Source organism: Polypterus senegalus, chromosome 3 (assembly GCF_016835505.1).
Source record: "Polypterus senegalus isolate Bchr_013 chromosome 3, ASM1683550v1, whole genome shotgun sequence".
Classification (NCBI taxonomy): domain Eukaryota; kingdom Metazoa; phylum Chordata; class Cladistia; order Polypteriformes; family Polypteridae; genus Polypterus; species Polypterus senegalus.
The window spans coordinates 267,579,331-267,600,880 of NC_053156.1; the positions used below are offsets into that span (position 1 = coordinate 267,579,331).

Consider the following 21,550-nt stretch of genomic DNA (forward strand, 5'->3'; position numbering starts at 1 on the left):
TGGTTTCTATGTGCTCTCTTATGTTCTTTTCGTGGGAGAAACCACAAGGGCTGGGACCACCCTTGCATCGCTGCTAAGGGACCATCCCCATCCTTTAAAGGCAGGCTGGGAAGCCCCTTTACAGTTTTTCAGAGTGTGTTGTTAGTATTGCCATTTTTTGCTTTTGCTGATTTTTTTTTATAGTCTTTTGGTGGAATTTATTCTCTTTAGGATTTTTTGCTCCTTTTTTTTCTTTTAATAAATCCTGAGTTTTTATAAAGATACTTGAGGGGCCTCTCTCTGTACAAGCCTTAGTTTTAAAGTTCTCTCTTTTGTGAGACATTTTTTTGCCATATCTGAGACGCAATAATTTTTTTTGAATTTTAAAATCCTGTTCCCATTTTTTGAACCGGACAAGCTGGGACTTTCCCATCTGCCTAGGGTCCGGTTTACTCAAGTGAAATTTACATTGGAGTAGGCGAATGAAGATTCTTTCCTGTGTTTTGGAGTCTTTTCAAAAGTGTTGCCCATTTTTATATTTTTCTGTTGCCAGATTGGTAACAAGTAATTATTGTGATTGAGGCATACTGGTTAGGGGGTGGGTGAGCTTCTTCTGGGCTGATAATTTTTCTGTAAGGCCACACACCCTTTTCGCCATGTTCCTCACTCCTCCTCGTAACATTTTTGGTATATCATTTATATATTCATTCACGGATATTTATTTATTTTGGTTTTTACTTGGAATTGTTTCTTTAACATCTTGGAAAGCATGTTTAGCTACATGTTTTCTCTCACACACATACACACAGTTCTGGACTGTCTTCCTTCGTTTAGTTGACGTCTTGCCTCTATTCGTCTTCTGACAATGGACTGAGTGTCCTCCTGGCTTTAAACTCTGTGGAGGACTGCCGGCTTCCCATGCCGGTCCTCACCCCCAGGCCGCCAGGAGAAGCTCTCCTGACAGCAGGATCGTGCCCCGAGGTCCAGCAGGGCCTTATGGACTTTGTAGTGTTTATACACAGCCCTGCTGGATACCTTGGGGACCACCAGGAGTTGCTGTGGGGGGGCTTATGGGTTCTGTGATGCCCTATAACCTGGGAGTACGTCACGGTCACGTGACGGGAAGGAATGACGTGCTCCCGGGGTGAAGAACAGGGCTGTTTGCCCTGACCCGGAAGGAAAAAGGAACTGTGGTCTAATTGGACAGGAACACCTCCGGGTCAGGGGCTATAAAAGGACGGTGCCTCAGTCCAGACACTGAGCTGTGCTGGGAGGTGGAGGAGCAAAGTGTCTGGGCGAGGAGGAGAGTATTGAGTTTATTAGTAGTGGTTTATTGTGTGAGTTTAATAGTGATTTAATAGCTTATGAGTAGTGTGGAGGGTGCTTGGTGCACTGTGGGAAAATAAAATAAAAAGTATTGGACTTTTACCTGCTGTTTGGAGTCATCCCTGAGGGTTCAAGGGAGCACTAGCGCCCCCTACTGCCACAACTCCCATTTCAGGACAATCAGCCAGAAATGTACAGCGCAAGGATAACGTGCATTTTTACAAATATACAGAAAATATGTACCAAATAATGACATACACATTTCAGTATTTTTAATAAAGTTTTAATGATATCCAAGCAGATCATAAACATGTGGCTAATACAAAAATGGATAGTTTGAGTTGCATATTTGAATTATAGTTGGTACAAGAGGAATAAAAACACAGGGTCAGAAAAAAAAAATTCTAATTGTCATATTGCACCTGAAAACTCAAAAACTTTCATAATCATGTACATTCTTTTTAATTTCACAAATAGCACGGCATTAAAACTACCAGCATTCCAAAGTGGGTTTTTGGTTTAAAATGCTTATACAGTGAATTGACCATTAATAGTAGAAACGTCCATCTTGAAAAACACATCAGTCTGGAAAATATGACCTGAAAAAAGAATTGCTTGTTTTTAGTAATTTCAGGAAAGAGTTTTCTGTCTCATCCTAATCTGAGCTGTTCATTTCCATTTGCGACTACATACTGCCCTCTATTGTCCTAAAATCTGATTTTTAAACCCTGCTGTTTTGTACTTATAACAGGATATAGAGAATCATTTTGTACTCCATTTTGCTCTGTTAAACTAAAAGATTATATATTCTATATTTTTTGATTAGTTTTGCACAATAAGATGGCATGCTGTATTCTCTTGTTACTCACCTTAAAGGGAGGCAGTAGGAAAGTCACACACTTTAATGGCATCATTGTAAACAAGACCTGCAGGGCATTTCATGATGTACGTCAGATGGTTAGAACACATGATGAAGGAATATGGACTGTTGGGATTGACATAGTTGCCACCGATTTTATTTCTGCAGAATGTCAGGGGGACTTGACAGCCTGGCTGATTGTCATCAGGCTTTCCTCCTGCCATTCAAAGGAAAAAAAGACAAAGCCATTATTCTTCCTGCCATTTTAGAGTTAAGACACAAAACTAGATTTAAGTAAGACTTAATGTTTCTACTAACCAGACCCTGAATTCGGAGGCCAGTCACACCAGTCTTTGGAAGCATTGTAAACCAGCCCAGAAGGACAAGGCATTACATATGTGTATCCATTGGAGCAGGCAATGTAGCTGTGAGGATCATTGGGATTGGCATAATTGCCATTTGGTTTGCCATTGCAGAAGCCTTGTCCAGGGTTGGGTGTTCCTAAAAAAACAAAGTTTTAAAAATGCAGTGGTGTAAAGATTTAAAAATATAAGCCAACATGCTTTCACAGGTAAGGAGTTATCCGCTGTTTTTTAAGAATATTACAATCAATTTGACAAGAACAAGCTATTCAGCCCAACAGGCTAGACAATCCTATTCCCCGAGATCCTCTAAAATAAGCCAAGTGGAGATTTAAAGGCCCCTCTAGTCCTACTCTCTACCACACTACTTGTCAATTTATTCCATGGGTCTTTACTTCTTTGTATGAAGAACATCCCTCTAGCTTTGTTTGCCCATAACAAATTTACGCCTGTACCCTGTGCTCTGTCCTCATAGCTCATACCTCTCATTCCTGAAATCAGCCTAGATGCTCTCCTTTGGACTTTCTCTAGTGCTGCTATGTCTTTTTATGCAATTTCGAGAACAAAACTGTACATAGTACTCTAGGTGAGACCTCACCAGTCTCTATTATAAAAAAAATATATTGTGACGATACAAGACTTTTTTCCTGCGACGAGACATGATCTTTTGAAGAGTGACAGAGAGACACTTTCTTCTCCCGTGAGACGGTCAAGTCATGTAATTCAACCTTTGGAAGCAAGTCCTGTGATACACATGCAGAGCAGATTAGAGATAATGGAAGTAGGAAAATTCGAAAGTCTTACAAAAATAAGAGTAAACATCACATTAACGCAAACAAAAGGAAAATATTACTTGGTGAAATAACGGGACAGCGAAAAGAGATCGAATAGTGTTTGAGGATGTCTGGGGGAGAAGAGAGACAAGGCAGTGAGACAAAGAGTGGGACAGCTGCTGTACAGGCTTTTAAACGTTCGAAGCGCTGCATGAATGCAGCAGCAAGCCAGCAGCTGATCAAGCAAAGAGGAGGTAAAAAAAAAACAACTGTTATTTGTTTCCCATTGTATCAACATTTAACAGGGGTTTCGGAAGAGTGATCGTGTCTCTTCACAACGACGTGTAGCGCTGGGGTGGGAAGGGGTAGGCAAGCAAAGTGCAGATAACGCGGCATGAATGCAGCAGCAAGCCAGCAGCTGATCAAGCAAAGAGGAGGTAAATAAAAAACTGTATTTGTTTCCCATTATATCACCATTTAAGAGGGGGTTTCGGAGGATTAGCTGCGTCTCCTTGGGGTGCTTTCAGTCCCCCTTTTCACAATGGCATGTACCGCGGGGGTTGGCAAGTGAAGCGATCAGAGGGCGAAGCCCCCTAGTATAATATATTATTTAAGCATATCCTCCCTGGACTTTTGTTTAAAACTGTTCAACTTAAATATCCCCCACATGAAATATAATTAGAAAATTGTTATAAACTTGGCAAAGACTCCACTTGACTACCTAAAGGAGTCTCAAGCAAGGAAAACAGAATTAGACGGATAGATAGATAGAAACTTTATTATTCCTGAAAAAAATTGCAGGGTTACAGCAGCAGCCATAAAAAGGCAAAAGCTTACACTGAAAAGAATTAAAATAATCTTAAGTATGCTACCACAGTACAAATACAGTACACATATAGCAAGGTTTATCTATAAGTATATTAACAATGTGTAGGTATTTACTAAGTGTAAAATGATTCAAATTGCACATGTGTATAATATTTAGTTTCACAGTACAGGATGTCAGTCATTGGTACAGTATACTGTGCACAGTGTCATTGACTGTTAAGATGTCTACTAGACCAGCTCTGTACTATTCAGCACACAGGGAACAAGGCCACCTCATCTGATGGTTGACTCTTGGCTGAGTGTAGAAACAACCTCACATAGCACTCCTTGGAAGAACACACTTGTCTCAGTCTTTTACTGAATGTGCTCCTCTGTTTAGACAAGATCACCTGTGTTAATGCCATGTCCCTAGCACGTGCTACATAGAACACTATGCTGTGCACTATGGATTGGTGGAAAACATGTGCAAGTGACCTGCACACATGAAATGACTTTCATGAAACCTTCTCAGGAAATAGAGTCGACTCTGTTTCATTTTATTCTGTGTTGGTACTTCACTCAAGCCTGTCATTCAGGTGCAGACTGAGGTGCTTATATGTCTTCACCACTATCATTGAGAACTGAGTAAAGAGTGAGCTTCATCTGCTGGTGCTTCAGTTAGCATCATTGAACAAAGTCCTCTACTAGTACCTGGTATTCATTCTCCTGTCCACCACTAACACACCCAACTATGTATCATTAAATCATTTCTGCAGATGACATGATTCAACCTTATATCTGCTCCTTAAAACAAAATGTCAAGGTTCCATACACACCTGTGCCAGGGTTGTTGCCACTGGAAGGCCAGTCACACCAATTCTTATCAGGGTTATAGACAAGACCGGCAGGACACTGCATGATGTAGATCAGTCCATTAGAGCAAGAAATGTAGCTGTTGGGATTGTTAGGGTTGACGTAGTTCCCATTTGGTTTGCCGGTGCAGAAATTGGGACCCGGGTTTGGAAGGCATGAACCTGAAACAACGTACAACACGTGAGAACACCAGACACTTATGATTTATTAGCAAACCAAATCAAAACTTCACACTAAAGGGTGATTAAATGAAAAAGGAATGATTTAATAGTTATCTTTGACTAAACATGACTAGACTCTAGCTCAAGCTCAAGCTTCATTTTATGTTAATAATTTGGGAAACAGCTCAAATAAAACGCAAATGGAAAAAAAGTAGGGGAATAAAAGCTGCTGATACGTCTTGTGTTTTTCTGTACAAGTCATAATGAATTTTATTACTTCATCTACAGCAAGTGGAACTTTTGTTTTTTTTTTTTTGTTTTTTTTTACATATTTTTCTATTATATTTTGGCCACATATTCTCTTGTTTTCAACATTAAAAAGACAGCTTGATATTGATCACATTGCTGATATAACTTTGCACAGCTGTGGTCTTCCAAAAAACATCAATGTAAGAATGTTAAAGCGATACTGTCAAGAGGTTTCAACTCTCTTTTGGGCTTCTTTATGACAGGCTACCACAACTCTATTCTGTTATTATTGAATGTAAGGTAAGAACAAACTCTGGACGTTAGATCATCCGTCCACACTCACACTTCCTCACAGAAAACAACATTAGAAGCGGCGGTCCTCCTACCAAGCACGTCTTTAAGACTTATAAGGTAACTGGAACATCAGGAGAAAACTCCACCCAGCCCAAATTTCAAACTTAGAGCTTTAAGGAAACAAGTGTCTGACCATTACAGATTAATTTATTTCAAAAAGAGCTTCTTAAAAGGTCTGTATTCCAGGGTATCTTACCTGGCCAGTCACACTGATCCTTAGCTGCATTGTAGATGAGTCCAGCAGGACACCTCATCTCGACAGGAATGCCATTGCAGCAGGCGATGTAGGTGTGGGGGTTGTTGGGATTGGCGTAGTTTCCATTGGGTTTGCCTGTGCAGAAGTTGGGGGATGGGTTACAGGTGCAGCCTGCATTTGAGAAATGGAGAAAATGTCTCAAGAGTCAATTTACCAAAAAACAACCATAATACTTATTCAACTAGCTGAAAATAATTAGAATCACCAATCAGTCTAACATGTACTGTACATCTTTGTAAACAGGGATAAACCCAAGCAGAAATGGAGAGAACAAGCAAAACCAGCAAAAGCAAGGATTTGAACCACTGAGTCCCTGAAAGCATTAACAGTTACAGCTAGATGACTATCATGACACTCTTTCTTGTAATTTATCACTATATTGTTCCTAGTATTAACAGTTCAAAAGAAAAGTCATACAATTTTTCCAAAGTACTCATGGGATCTGCGCCAGAAATTGTAAGGTTGCCAGTTCGAATCCCGTAAACTCCAGAAGTGACTTTACTCCATTGGGTCCTTGAGTAAGGCCCTTAACATGTAATTGTTAATCAGCATCCAGCCCTACAAGCAGATCTTCCAGCTTATGGGGAAGACTTGGGGGCTGGTGGCAGGATTGGCACTCCAGCCACCATCAAAAACCTCACACTGTTCCAGTGTGGTGCTGAGGTGTCACCCCCTGCACTCGGGTACCCAATCCTGGTGGTTTGTTGTGTTGAGGGTGCGGCAAAGTGCTATCAGCACATGCTCCCAACCTCAACCTCTTGCTCAGGCTGTATGAACCACACAATCACTAAGTCACCATAAATCGTTCAGTAAGTCATTTCACCAGAATCTCTCAACATGTCTCTCTGTGTATGGGAAGCACTTTTCCATAGAAGGAGTTACAGTCGTAAGAAAAAGTAAGTACACGCTATGAAATTTTTTTTTTTTCTTAGCACATATAAACATCTCAAGACTTGATCTCAGTTTAAATAGTTTCTTTATTATTTAATTTAATCTGTATTGTTAATAATTAAACATGTGAGGACACGGTGCCACAGCGCTTGCATGTTCATGTATTGTTCCTGCCTCGCGCTGTATATTTGCTGAGACTGGCGCGACACTGGAAGGATAGATGGATAGAATAATTAAACACATACTATGAAGATATTTTGATGTTCCTTAAAAGCCTAGTGGGAAATGGAAACGACAAGGTTCAATGTCATATGTGTTCCATTGGTTTGTTCTTATGGAGAGAAGGACTGACTGTGCTTCCCATACTAATCCTCAAATTTGTTAGGAAAGTTCTCACCTCCAACTGACTGCTTAACCATGAGCAGATCACTTAATGTGCCTTTCTTAATTGTAAATAAATTGTCAGGCATGGGCATCGGAGGACTCATATAAGTGCCGAGGAAAGACGAGAGGGGGGCTACCGTTGACTTTATCCTGTTGTTCTTCTTCACTTACAGCTCCGAGAAGCCGCCCAGTAAGGGCACTTAACCTATAGAGCTATAAAAGAAGCACTGACTAAAAAAAAGGCATTTTTGCTGGAAGACCGGAACGAGCCGCACATGATTCTCAAAAGTCCTTTAGAAGGAGTAAATCCCTGATCGGGGATAGCGCATTGCCATTGTTTTTTCGTTAATCCTTTATTTTTGTTCCTTGGGTCTTGCGACGATTAAAAGGGATGACCCGGCTGGCGGCCCAACATTTCGACTGTTTCCAGTCTGTCCTTCCATTGCCTGACCACATGTGTAAAGGTCCATATTAAAATTCTGTGATTGTAAAGTACCTTTGAATGGAGTTCACTGCCGAAAGTTATAAATGACCTTAATAAAAGGGCAAGTGTCTGTGTGTTTGTGTATCTGTATGTCCATCCAGTTGCTATGTCTCTGTCATTTCAAAGATGGCGTATCACAAACATTTGTCATGCCAACAGATGGCGCATCACAAAAATGAAAACTATTTTTACAAATCCCATACCACATGGTATATAATAAAGACATATGCATTGCATTTATCATTCCAATAGATGGAATAATGGATTTTATTACTACAAGTATTTGTGATGTGATCTTTTGGAATGACAAATGCAAAGCATTTTATTACTACATTCATTACAAAGTACTTTACAATAGAAGGTGCATTGCAAAGGTTAACCCTGAGGTCTACATTGATTACTTATATTTCAGCTTGTCTTAAATGGGTAGCACCGCTAGTATAAAATAAGCCTTTTGATTTGTATGATAACGGTTACATTTCAGCCGCTGAAATTTTAGCTCCTGCCTTTACGAAAGTTTTAAAGTCATCAGAGCACAGATATCACATCTTCTTAAAGGAATTTTTTTTTTCAGCTTGTCAAAATAAGATGTGTCTCACCTGGTATCTCACATCGGCCGCTAGCTGCATTAAAGATGTGTCCAGCGGGACAGTGCATCAGAGTGGGGTTTCCATTTTGGCAGTTGATGTAGCTGTCAGGGTCATTTGGGATTGGGTAGTTCCCATTGGGCTTGCCAGTGCAAAAATTTGGGAAAGGATTACAGCCGCAGCCTACAAATAAAACACAGCAAAGAACAGACAAAGAATTAAAAGACCTTGGATATTAATAAGCAATAACGAGACCTAAATCATGTTAAATCCAGATTCTGGTAAATGTATTCCCAGACTTTTTCAGAATCAGAATCACATTTATTGGCCAAGTGTTATTACATGCAAGGAATTTGACTCTCCAACTACATGACAGACATCCTCACCTGAGATAAATACAAGACACGCAATGTAAACGTATGCATATAAAGTGTAAGACAGTGCAGAAAATACTGAAATCTATACACATTAACTAAATGTAAGAGATACAGCATCAGAACAAATTACTCAGCCATTCACGTATGTCAAACAGCAGGGTACAATTTCAGTGTGGAGCAATGAGACTATTTGCACATGCTGCCCCTATGAGGCCAAGAAGGCTGGCCACAACAAGGAAGCAGGAAGTTTATCAAACGCCTGGCGCAAACCAAGAGCAATTTTTGCTAAACCCAAAATAGGAGGCTTTCATTAAAACAGCATTGGCCTGGCAATGAGTATTTATTGTGTTAAATGAGAATTCTTTTCCCTTTGAATGAAGATTTTGCCTCAGCATATCCTTGTCTGAACTCTGGAGAAGTTTAAAAAAATGACACAAGGGGGAAAATCATGCTAGAATTGCAGACTAGATGCTTTTGATAACAAAAAAAAAACTTTACTGGCCAGACAAGCTTCTAGGTTTCTTTCAGAAGGCAGAAGTCTACGCGACCATCATTTTCAAGTCCTTCCGTGAGAACCCTAAATCCAAAGAGGACTGTTTCATTTATGTTAGGTAGAATGCCCAGAGGGGACTGGGCGGTCTCATGGTCTGGAATCCCTGCAGATTTTATTTTTTTCTCCAGCCATCTGGAGTTTTTTTTGTTTTTTCTGTCCACCCTGGCCATTGGACCTTACTCTTATTCTATGTTAATTAATGTTGACTTATTTTATTTTCTTACTGTGTCTTTTATTTTTCTATTCTTTATTATGTAAAGCACTTTGAGCTACTGTTTGTATGAAAATGTGCTATATACATAAATGTTGTTGTTTCAATTGACCAGATTCTCATCTTGGATAGGATTGTATATATCGTTGTGTTAGAATAGTATTAAAAACAAAATTGGGACTCGGAGGGTCTACCCTTACATATAGTGGGGATTGCACTTTTGACACACGTGCCAAAATGGGCCGAGCTCATCCAAAAAAAAATGAAGATTTGCTGCTGAAGGGCAAAGTTTGTGCTCATTTTGATTTATTAAAGAAAAACCGACGAAAATGTGTAATTTATCCTTTTATTGAACCCAATTTAAAGGTCACTGTGGACCAAAGCCTCTCCCAGCAGCATCAGAACCAACCGTGGACAGGGTGCCAGTCAATGAATAAGCAGCTGCAACCAATAAAGAGCCAACATAAATAGATACTAGTGTACCATCATTCTTACCAGAGAGTTCACATTGTTTTGTTACAGGATTGAATTTGTAACCGGCAGGGCAGGTATGCTCAGTGGCAGATCCTCCTCCACATTCAATGTATTTGTTGGGGTCGCTGGGATGAGGGTACTTCCCGTCAGGCTTGCCAGTGCAGAAATTGGGCTTTAGAGTGGTGAGACCACCTTCCATGAAAATAATAAACAAAAGCAGACATTCAGAAATTACATCCCAGTGAATCCTTGTCAAATTGCTATATGAGAAAAAAAAGGTTTAAATTCTGTATGCAAATATCTGAATTAATTGTTTTGAATATTTGAAATCACAAAAGTGAACTGTGAACTGTGTACTATGGAGGCACCAGAGCTGAGTACTTCGCCTGAGCAGCAGATATTCCCAGCACTGCATTGTCTTTGCTGGTGCCACATTTCCTATTTTGCCATCTTATTTAAACTTTCACTGATCTTTCTTCTTACCTGTGCACATAGAACCTCAAGAAATGGTCCTGTTTATTAGAACTCTTTTTCACTGGGGTTCACATACCAAACAATAACTGGCAGGCTCATATGCCAAGTTGAACCTACTGGCTTACTTTCATCACCACACTCTGCCGACACCACACCATTGAGGTGCATGTAGCACATCAGCCTCCTATAAGGACTTATAACTGCAGCTCCCTGTAATCTTCCTCTCTTCATTTTTGCACTTTTCTAAAAGCGAGCATAACTGTAATCATGTTGCCTTACAGTGAATGATAGCAACAGTGTCTTGTTTTAGAAGGAAGTCATATACCAGGCCAAAATGGACTATGCACACTATAAATTAAGTTTCCCTTTCCTAGCAAAAAAAATGAACACATCATCTGTACAGTGAAGTGACTCAGATGCTTGGAAGATTTAAAAACATTGCATTTTTCAAGGAGCATTGACATGCCTTTGAGTCATTTTGGCTGGTACAGCAACATTGGAACTAATAAACAAAATAACAGAATGCAAAATATCCTACCAAATCCTACATTTTTCTGAAAGTGGTTGTATACCTTGTGGCCGAGCCTGCTAGGGCTTATTTCATTTAGCTTGTCTATATAAAGTTCCTCTTAATAAGCACTAGTAATGAGTGCGGCCTGTGGAGTTCCTTCCGCCATGTCAAAATCACACAAATGTTTGTGAACTTCATCAAACTCTGCAAAATGAATTGACATCAATAGCAAAGGAGGAACAGAACTAACTGGGAATGGCTTATAATTTTGGGATAGTCTCCTAAGTGTTCCTGAGGGCTAGGGAAGTGTCTGACAACTGTATTAAACTGATTATCGTGGGCATAAATGTGAGGCAGTAGGGCCATCCACTGTGTCACAATACTTCAAACAACAAAAGATGCAAACAGAACAACAGCCACAAACAAAATACACTTTCATTATTATTATTATTATTATTCCACAGAGTCACACATATTTTCTTTCTCGGGGAGGGAGAGGGGAGATCTCCTTTAAGTCTTGTTTTGAGATCGTAGCTGAGCACATAACTAACGATGCATGCAAATTAGCCAAGCAGCGCTTGCAAGGCCATCAAACAGGGATTAGTGTTATATATCCAGTTAAAGTACTCCTAATATTCTCGTTCTGCTCAGCTAATGTACTCCTCAAATGAAAATACTGTATGGTCTTTTTGTTTTTTTCAAACCCATGCAGTGTGAAAGGCTGGAGGACTGATCAACTGGTGATATCACACGTGCCCGAGGCAACTCTGCAATGTTCTTACGGTATGAATGCATGAAAGTTCTGCACATTGCTGCTTCATCTCTGTCATATCACACTGGCCTCAAAAGCATCATGGGGAGCTGGGGAAAAAATGTTTGCCTATGTTGGCCACAGGGTGATTTGCCAAGAAAATATTTGATGAACAAGGTCACTGATGAGACAAGCAGTGTGTCTAAAGGTTACTGAGAGAGTCATAAGAGCAGGAGATGCTTCTTTACACAAGTCGTAGTCAAGAGTTATAAAGGATCAAACTCATTAGGTTAAAATCAAACTGGCAACCTTGAGTTCAAAGGTAAAAACATAAATCAGATGTCAAAATCAAGAAGAAATCAAAAACCAGAAAACAGATCTAATGTTAGAGCCTACTTGAAACAACAAACTAATTGAAGTGTATGGTGTTCACCAAGGTATAACACACTGTAAAGTTGTCATGTCTTTCGAGTTAAAATCCATGATGTTGACAGCATGACAATGCTAATCAGACAGGAATCAAAATCAATTTTGTTGAAATAAGTCGCAAACACAAAAAAATAAACCAGAAAAGCTGAATTTTTGAGTTAAAAAAAGCATTATAAAAACGCATTTATAAATAGATAGAATTTGGCTTTTTACAGAAACTCTTTAAATAAATACATACTACATACATAATTATATATTGTCACACGCATGTGTTTAGAAGACAACTAAAGGGCTTGAGTACATGTAATTCCACGGCGGACCAGGGGGTGGCGAAGTCCACTAATTCTCTCTCTCGATCTCTTACAGACCATTCTAGGGAAATTCCGTCCGGCTCTGGGGCAGCCAATGACATCACTTCCGGTTCCGGCCCTGATGACATCACTTCCCTTACTGTCCTTTAAAGCCGCCATCTTGTTTATATTAAATCAGTTCTGTTTTGGACTCAGTTGTGTGAACATGTCTGTTCTATTGAATCAGTTTTGCAGCAGAGAAAAATTATACAGGTGGCTGCTCCAAACCTTCTCAATGTCTTATGGTCGTTCTTGTTACAATATACACACACACACATATATATATATATATATATATATAATCTTTATATATAATACACTACTGTGGCTTTCTGTTTGTCTGTCCAGGATTTTAAATGACCTGTAACTCACAAAACGTTTGACCTATTACACATATACTATGTGACCTCTACTATCTGCTTTCTGGGTGATGATTGACTTTAAAGGTTATTCCTCATTTTATTTTTATTTTATTGTAGAATCAACTCTTGGCAGCAGCCAGCAGGGTGGCTGTGCGGCGCATGTGTACAGGTGCCATTCTCATCCCTACCACTTTTGCCGTCACTTCCCCTATCTCTTCATATCTTAAATCACTCTTGAGGCAAATTGAAGACTTAAGTGCCAGCTTAAATGAAAAATTAAAAGAAATGTACTAAGTAATTGCAACACAAAAACTGACTTAATCAGTTTTAATGTGAAAAGATGCCAACAAAAGAACAGAAGAAGGGTTCCAACGGGGTGGAGAAAAGACGAGCTGCTCAGGAAGCAGCAATCACATCAATCTCTGAGCATATGAATGCTAAACATACAGAGAAAGAGTTTGAAAACTAGGAATGCTCAAGTCAAGTGACGTGCAGTCTATATATGTATATAAATACACATGAGGGTCGTCTGATAAGTTTGGTAAATTTGTATGAGATGGCACCACAATTCATTTGGTAACGTCATGGCAAGCAAATGTCACTCTTCAAACCTGGTCAGGCTAAATTTCACACAGAAGTGACGTATTGTTTACATTCTACAGATTTCTAAAGTGATTTTTTCCAAAAAACTGTATTTAACTTGCTTTTTACCATAAGGTCAATCTTATTCAAGATTTCAGTCCTAATTTTATACAGGAAAACAGAGTTGCCACATCAGATGCCAATACACATGACCATGCCCACAGTCTGATTCCATGAGGTTTTGAATTTTAAAAACTACAGGCAGGTCATTAGTTGAATGAAATAAAATGAGGTAAAACATGGAACCCAAAAAAATTGTCAATCAGGTAATTTGGAAAAAATCGGTAATTTCAGAAAAAGACAAAGAGTCTGCCAGCAACTCTAATTCATGGCTAACATATTGTAGCTTAAAAGCGATTCACAGAGCTAACCCTGATAGATGACAAAAAAATGAAAAACAATAAGAGTAAAAAGTAGCATGTGTATTAGAGCTAGGAATAAAGTAGTGCTTCCAAAATGTTGTGTTTTGAATTAGTTTGTTACACATTTAGGTTAATGTTAGGCATATAAGTTCATATACATGGTGTATATACTGTATATCTGCATATACATTTAAAAAGCAGGCAATATGTAAAACAAAAGAAGTGCAAGGTTGGCAGCTCATATTCGGCTAGACCCTACTTCAACTGAACCATACATTTTCAAATGAATATTTTTTTTCATAATTCTCCATCCTTACCATTGGAATCCCAGTCACATCTGTCCTGTGCAGCATTGTAGACCAGATCATCGGGACATGGCATAATATAAAGTAATCCGCCTGAGCAGGCAACGTAGCTGTGACGATTTTTAGGGTTAGCGTAGTTCCCATCACGTTTTCCTGTGCAGAAGCTGGGACTGGGGTTGCTGCCACCTGAAGCACAAAGAGACACACAGAGTCATAAGGATGACATGTGAAAAACTGGCAACACTTAAGTTTAGGATCTGGAAAAATGCATCTCTGACTCATTTACTCTTAATGCGTGCAAGAAGAGCTTAATAAAGGCTTATTTTGGTCTTCATAACACTTATAACTCATCAGGAGATGGGTTGTTCATCTCTGTGCAGTGTGATATGTTGACATGATGATAAAGTTACTTATTAATATGAAGGATTTACAGGTTGTATATTGAAGCATGCAATAGCAAGTGAAATGTGTCTCACTTAAGCCACTTTTGGCCATTCCAAAGTGACGTTATTTTAATAGGGCGCAGAGATGAATAACCACCTTGCTGATGCTTTGTAAGTGTCATTAACACCAAAAGCAGCCTCATTTAAGGTCTTGTTACATAAGAGTAAATAAGTAACAGATGCATTTTTATAGTACCTAAACTAAAGTGTTACCCATAAATTAAATCTAATAAGCTGTCCTCCTTTTTTCTCCTTTTATATCAATCATATGAAAAACTCACCAGTCACGCAGGTCTTCAAAGCACTGTTATAGATCTGGCCATGAGGGCAGGGCACCACATACACCAATCCGCCAACACAGTTAATGTAATTGATGTTGCTTGTGGGATTGGTATAATAGCCATTGTACTTCCCACGACAGAAAGTATAGCCAGGTTCTGGAATATCTATGGCTAAGGATAGCCAGGACAAGATACAAAAATTAAAAATGTGACGCTTTTTGAAGGGAATACATACAATAATTTCCTGCAAAGAAAAAAAAAACTCACACATGTGCACACATTGCATTACAAATGCTGCTGTCCAACAACCCTGCAAATCAATTAATGACCTTTTGCAATGGCATCTAGTGCCTTTTAAAAAGACATTGTGAATATTTTATGTGCATTCGCAGCTAAAGTGGCTCTATTGAAATCAATGTACAGTAGATGCACAAAAACACACAAATTATGTATTTTAGTTATTTTCCTATGAAATTAGGAAACTAAATTGATATAAGGATACACTTTTAAATGTAAAATGATATACAGCGATCCCTCGCTATATCGCGCTTCGACTTTCGTGGCTTCACTCCATCGCGGATTTTAAATGTAAGCATATCTAAATATGTATCATGGATTCTTCGATAGTTCACTGATTTCTGCGGACAATGGGTCTTTTAATTTATGGTACATGCTTCCTCAGTTTGTTTGCCCAGATGATTTTATACAAGGGACGCTATTGGCGGATGGCTTAGAAGCTACCCAATCAGAGCACGTATTACGTATTAAATAAAACTCCTCAATGATATACGATATGCTTCCCGCGCGGTGCTTTGCACACTTCAAAGCTCTAACAGCACGTATTGATTTTTGATTGTTTGCTTTTCTCTGTCTCTCTCTCTGACATTCTCTGCTCCTGACGGAGGGGGAGTGAGCAGAGGGGCTGTTTGCACAGAGGCTGTTTGCTTAGAAGATACGGACGCTCCTCTAAAAAATGCTGAAAAACTACCTAAACATTGATCCCTTCATTGCGGCCGCTTTATTGTGGTGCTTCGCATACTTAAAAGCACAAAAGCACGTATTGATTTTTTGATTGTTTGCTTTTCTTAGCGGAGCGCTCTCTCTCTGACATTCCCTGCTCCTGATGTGCACTCCGTTGAAGAGGAAGATATGTTTGCATTCTTTTAATTGTGAGAAAGAACTGTCATCTCTGTCTTGTCATGGATCACAGTTTAAACTTTTGACTAAAGGGTGTTATTTCATGTCTAGAGGGCTCTAATAATGTTAAAAAACGTATTTAGAAGGTTGTAAACATATTTTCTTTGCTCTAAAATTATTAGATTTATAAATAAAGAATCCTACTTTGTGGGAATTCATTTATCTGTCTGGAGCGGATTAACTGCGATAAATGAGGGTTTACTGTATAACTGTGCGGAGAATATTTATAAACAGTGTGGGAGAGTTTCAAGGGCTTAAAATATATAAAAATAACCATACAGACATATGGTTTCTACTTCTAGGATTTTCACCTATCGCGGGGGGTTCTGGAACGCAACCCCCGCGATCGAGGTGGGATTACTGTAATGATAAATTTTAAATGTTTACAGTGTTAGCACCATAGGGAGGCTTAAGTGTACAATGCCTGCGCAAACTGAATTATGTACCAGTAAAAACATTCAGATTGTTTTATTGTATCCATAAAATGACACTTTATATCTCATTCCCCCTAACTTTATGCACACTGATTGTGAGGCAAAACTAACACGCCCTTTCCCTTAAACTTTAATGTCACTTCTAAAAGTTACAGTTTTGCCACTGATTTTCTGCCTGTTTTCTGAACTCACCTCTTTCAACGCTATTGTCAGAGGCAGACAGAATTCCACAGGCCCCTGAAACAAGACCACCACAGGGTAAGCAGTTTCTAGTCACATATTTAAACATTTTTTTTAAATGAAAACACAAATACATTTTTAAAGAATATTTTGCATCATCAAGATCTGTTTGGATTTCCTATTTTGCATTCTTGGATCCATTGCACTGGAAAATTGAATATGTTAGGAAAAAATGTCAAGAGGTTCATCTGCCTCTCTCTCTGAAGGGCTCTGAAAGGTTTTTCAAAAGTGTTTTTGTAATTGGTACCTCTAAACATGAAATTAGTTTCAAACTTTTGAGCAAGTGAAGCCCAATTTCACATGAATATAGCAAAATGGCACACTTTTTTATTAACAAGTCCAGATAGTTTTAGAATGACCTCATTACAATTCATTTAAATGATGGAAAAATTAAAAAGACAAAAAACGACAACCTCCGGCAATTTGTCATCATTTTATACCAGTATGGTTTACACACTAAAATAAAACTTAAGGCAACTACAAATGTATACTAAGCATTATTTAGGATGTAATATTTCTATAAGTAAAAGAATAGGATTGTGGCACAGATTAGATGAATTAATAACTCTAAATTGCTCTGTAGGTGTGTGCAGATATGTGCCTTACAGTGGACTGGCACTCCATTAATGATGTTTCCTGCAGCTGGGAAAAGCTCTGGATTCTAGCCTTGGCAGACAGTGTGACCTAGTGGTTAAGACAATGGACTTCAAACTCAAGAGGTCGAAGTTTCAAATCCCACCACTGAAACTGTGTGACCACCAACCAGGGACATTTAACCAATTATATCTCCAGTGTTATATAAGCTGACTTGGATAAAGATGTCAGCCAAATAATAAGCAATAATAATGATCTCCATGACCCTGAAATGGATCCGGTAGGTTTGAAGGTTTGGGAATGTGATGCATTATTAATAAAAAATTAACTTACCGAAGGAGATCTGCAGTAGGAGGACGACAACTAGAATAAAAACAGACAAATGAAAATATTATTTTGTATTGTGTGGGACTGACAGCTTTACAGACGGCAGAGTCACAGAAAGAAAGAAAGAAAGAATGAAAGAAAGAAAGAAAGAAAGAAAGAAAGAAAGAAAGAAAGAAAGAAAGAAAACAGGTCGAGTGCCTCTTTTGTTGGGCTTATCATTTTCACAAATGCAAAAATAAGTGGAGCCTATCTATCTATCTATAGTTCCTTATCAATCTACAGTATCTATTATATAGTCTTCTGCGGTGGGCTGGTGCCCTGCCTGGGATCTGTTTCCTACCTTGCACCCTGTGTTGGCTGGGATTGGCTCCAGCAGACCCCTGTGACCCTGTAGTCAGGTTATATCGGGTTGGATAATGGATGGATGGATGAAGAGTCTTGTCCGTCTATCTATCTGTCTATCTATCAGAGGAATCTCCCACCCTAAGTTGTGGGTACTATACAGTGTGGCTGTCATCCCAGTAACTGCACTGGACATTACAAACTGTTATTGAAACTGAGTTGGTCTGTGTGTGTGAGAGAGAGTGCTGAGGGATGAGAGCTATATTAAAAAATGTAAACATTTTAGACAGGGCAAATATGTGTATGATAGGCAAATTATGTTACTAGTGTCCAAGAAAATTAAAGCACTGTACAGCAATGTTTTTGGAGAATAGTATAACAAAGCAGGATTTAAATCAAGTGAGATGTTTCCACATATATAAATGTGAGGACCTGTGTGAGTGGGAGTCTGTTCATGTGCCTCTAGGATGGCATGGTGATGCAGTGATTAGTTCTATTGCCCCCTAGGTCTACCTTCCTGAATTTCAAATCCCTCAGGTTGACTGGCAATTCCAAACTGGCCCCACGAGAGTGTGGTTATGTCATGGGCTGGCACCCCTTGTGCCCAGAAGTGTTGGGACAGGCTCTTGCCCCAATGCCGCTGAACTAGATTCAGCAAGTTTCAGAATGTGATGTGTGTGAAAGTATCTGTTAATGTCTTCCTTTATCTCCTAGTTAAGATTAGCCCTTCTCATGAAGAAACTGATAAGATAAAAAATATGAAGATCAATAAACTCAAGTAGTCAGCGAGATCTTGTTTTGGGAAATGAAAGGGATGTGAAATGAGTCTCGATATCAAATAGCACAGTAGGACAAAGAGGAGAATCATTTGCTGGACACAATTTTACATCTACATTACAGGAAGCCACTGCCTTGGCATCATGTATGCTTAAATCATTTTCCCAGCCTGCACCACCCTTAATGCAAAGGAAAAGTCAAAGAATAAAAGCCTAAAGAAAAAAAACAGCATGGGTTATAGCATTTCAAATACAGTGTGAAAATAAGAGCCAGTGGGTACAACATACCTGAGATGAGCAGTTTGTACTCCATGATGATAAGCTGGCGTGTGAAGTGAACTAGGTGCTGAACGGACCTCAATATATAGTCCCAGGACACTGGTGAATGCCAGGTGGCATACCTTCAAAAGAAGTTTATTGCACAGAAATTTACGAACCACTCCTCAAGAAAGCTGAAAAATGATGTGTCATCCAAAGATTCTAAACGTTTCTTTCACTTAAAGCCTATCCCAGGACACTGGTGAATGCCAGGTGGCATGCCCTCAAAGGAAGTTTATTACACAGAAATTTACAAGCCACTCCTTAAGGAAGGTGAAAAATTATGTGTCATCCACAGATTCTAAACTTTTCATTCACTTAAAGGCTGTCCAGCTAGTATGGATTGCTTCATCCAGAATTGCACAGAAGACTTCCTTAATGGCAAAGCCCAACACTAAGGGGAAAAGTGGACACATGTTAGGGCCAGATAAGCACGTCTGTTTTCAGTTATGTGATACCCGCAAGAAAGTTCAACTTACCAATATGCTCACTATGTTTGACTTTATTGTCTGTAAATCAGTTTTTAGATGTTGAATATTACTTTCATCTAAATGGAGATGAAACTGATGATGCTAACTGCTCACAAACAGTAGAAACAAGAACCAGCAGACTTACATGCACACAGCTAGAAGCGGCCAGGGTGACCATTTAGTAGTTTCCCCTCTATCTGGTTTCCTCACTTTCTACCATATTAACATAATAATTAATTTCCATTCAAATTTGCTCCTTTCCTGCTAATATGAAGGGCCCTTCTGATTACGGGACTCCATTTGCATACTCAGTGGATGTGCTGTACATTTGCTGGAATAAAACCAAGCCTAGCAGATACAAGAAGTTCACTGCTGGCAGACACCAGGAAAGCCTTCAGCACTCAGCTGACTGATTATGCACTTCAAGTGTCAAAAGAAGCTGCTATTGGTATGAATGTGAACACATTTTTCCATTAACTTTTCAAAGCTAGAAGACTAAGTCAATATCATCACTAAGGTAATAACAGTGCAATCACACTGAATGTCAGGGATGGTGAAAATTCGTAGCTCAAGTGCTGGAAATAAAAACCAACAGGATGAGCTTCCTCAGTCTGGATCTGAATGTCAATATAGATGGACAGAGTGACAGCCATAAGCTATTTTCTGAGAGCAGTGCAATGGAGCGCTGGAGCAATTGTTATCATATGGCATGATGTCTGGGGCTGGCTTGTTTCTTTTGGTGAATACCACAAAGAACCATTGTGTGATAATTCTATGGGTCAAGTGTCTATTAGGCATTTTCTGTTTGTGGAATTGCTCTATTAAAATATTAATGCCTTTAATGTAAACCCCTGGTACAACCTGAGCAGGTCTGACCTCATCTTAGCCTACAAGCCTAATATTGACAGCAGCAGCTCTCTGTTATCTAAGCCAGATGTTTTAATTTGTGTTTGGGGGGTTGTTTGGATTTTATTTCTACAGTGTGGTTACCATTATGTTTCTGTTTTTCATTATATTTGTCGTTTTCTGCTTTACCATTATGTTTCTGTTTTTCATTATATTTGTCGTTTTCTGCTTTACCATTATGTTTCTGTTTTTCATTATATTTGTCGTTTTCTGCTTTACCATTATGTTTCTATGTTTCATTATGTTTGTCACTTTCTGCTTTTCCATTTTGTTTCTATTTTTCATTATTTGTGTTGTTTCTTGCTTGTTTGCCTGGCAATACTGAGTTTTTCTTTAATGGTGGCAACAGCTTCTTTTACTATCCTGTGACAGACGGAAGTCGCTTCAGATTACATCAGCATACTGATGCTATTGGAGCCAAAAGTCTTGCTACGTTTTGCATACAAATTTCAGGATTCAACTGAAATCCAAACAGCACGTACCGTAGCTTTGAGAAGAGCTCAAGATTGAGTGCTATGGTTCAACAGCGGCCTCATCCTTGTCATTTACAAATTTTTTGGTGTTTTTTAAATATTTTTTTCTGTACTTTGTTATTAAGTATGGTTTTGTTATGTTTTTTTTTTTTTATACATATATATATTAAATATTGTGTTATCATTTTTTGATGTTCTGTGTTATGTTTTTGATGTATGTACTGTATTTATGCTTATTGATTTCAGCCCTGTCTCCTTTGTATTTAGCCATAAGGGCAGGAAGGTTTATACGGACATGATATTTAATAAAACAGTTTCATTTTTATGTATTGGGTTCCATATAAAAACTGGAAAATTATCAAATGCCCGTTTTTAACCAGCAGTTCAGTTTCTAATGGTGTGCTGTGCAGCAAACACAAGGCAACTAGAAAACTGCAGCACAGACAAAGAAGGAACTCTGTGATTTAGTACATGTGTAACATCACACATCAAACTTCTAGGGGGCCCCCTCTTTGATTTAACACACACAAAACTATGTGGGCAATAAAATCCCACACCTATCCCCCCTAAGTGCTTAATAATTTGGTAATACATTGTGTCCCA

At 38.9% G+C, this 21,550-nt stretch overlaps 1 protein-coding gene across 2 annotated transcripts; it reads right to left on the bottom strand.

Moving 5' to 3' along the window:
• Nucleotides 1-1,572: 1,572 nt before the first annotated feature.
• On the bottom strand, nucleotides 1,573-19,289 carry LOC120526143 (chondroitin proteoglycan 2-like). Of its 2 annotated transcripts, XM_039749130.1 has the most exons (12): nucleotides 19,069-19,289; nucleotides 17,669-17,698; nucleotides 16,694-16,738; nucleotides 14,871-15,041; nucleotides 14,159-14,332; nucleotides 9,982-10,152; nucleotides 8,358-8,528; nucleotides 5,940-6,110; nucleotides 4,943-5,140; nucleotides 2,483-2,665; nucleotides 2,175-2,381; nucleotides 1,573-1,904 (listed from the first exon to the last, which is right to left on the bottom strand). In XM_039749130.1, the coding sequence occupies exons 1-11, from the start codon at nucleotides 19,091-19,093 to the stop codon at nucleotides 2,176-2,178; spliced, it is 1,545 nt and encodes a 514-aa protein (XP_039605064.1). In that variant the 5' UTR covers nucleotides 19,094-19,289; the 3' UTR covers nucleotides 1,573-1,904; nucleotide 2,175. The 2 variants fall into 2 exon arrangements, with proteins under 2 accessions (XP_039605064.1, XP_039605065.1); XM_039749131.1 differs by lacking the exon at nucleotides 16,694-16,738.
• Between the last annotated feature and the right edge of the window lie 2,261 nt (nucleotides 19,290-21,550).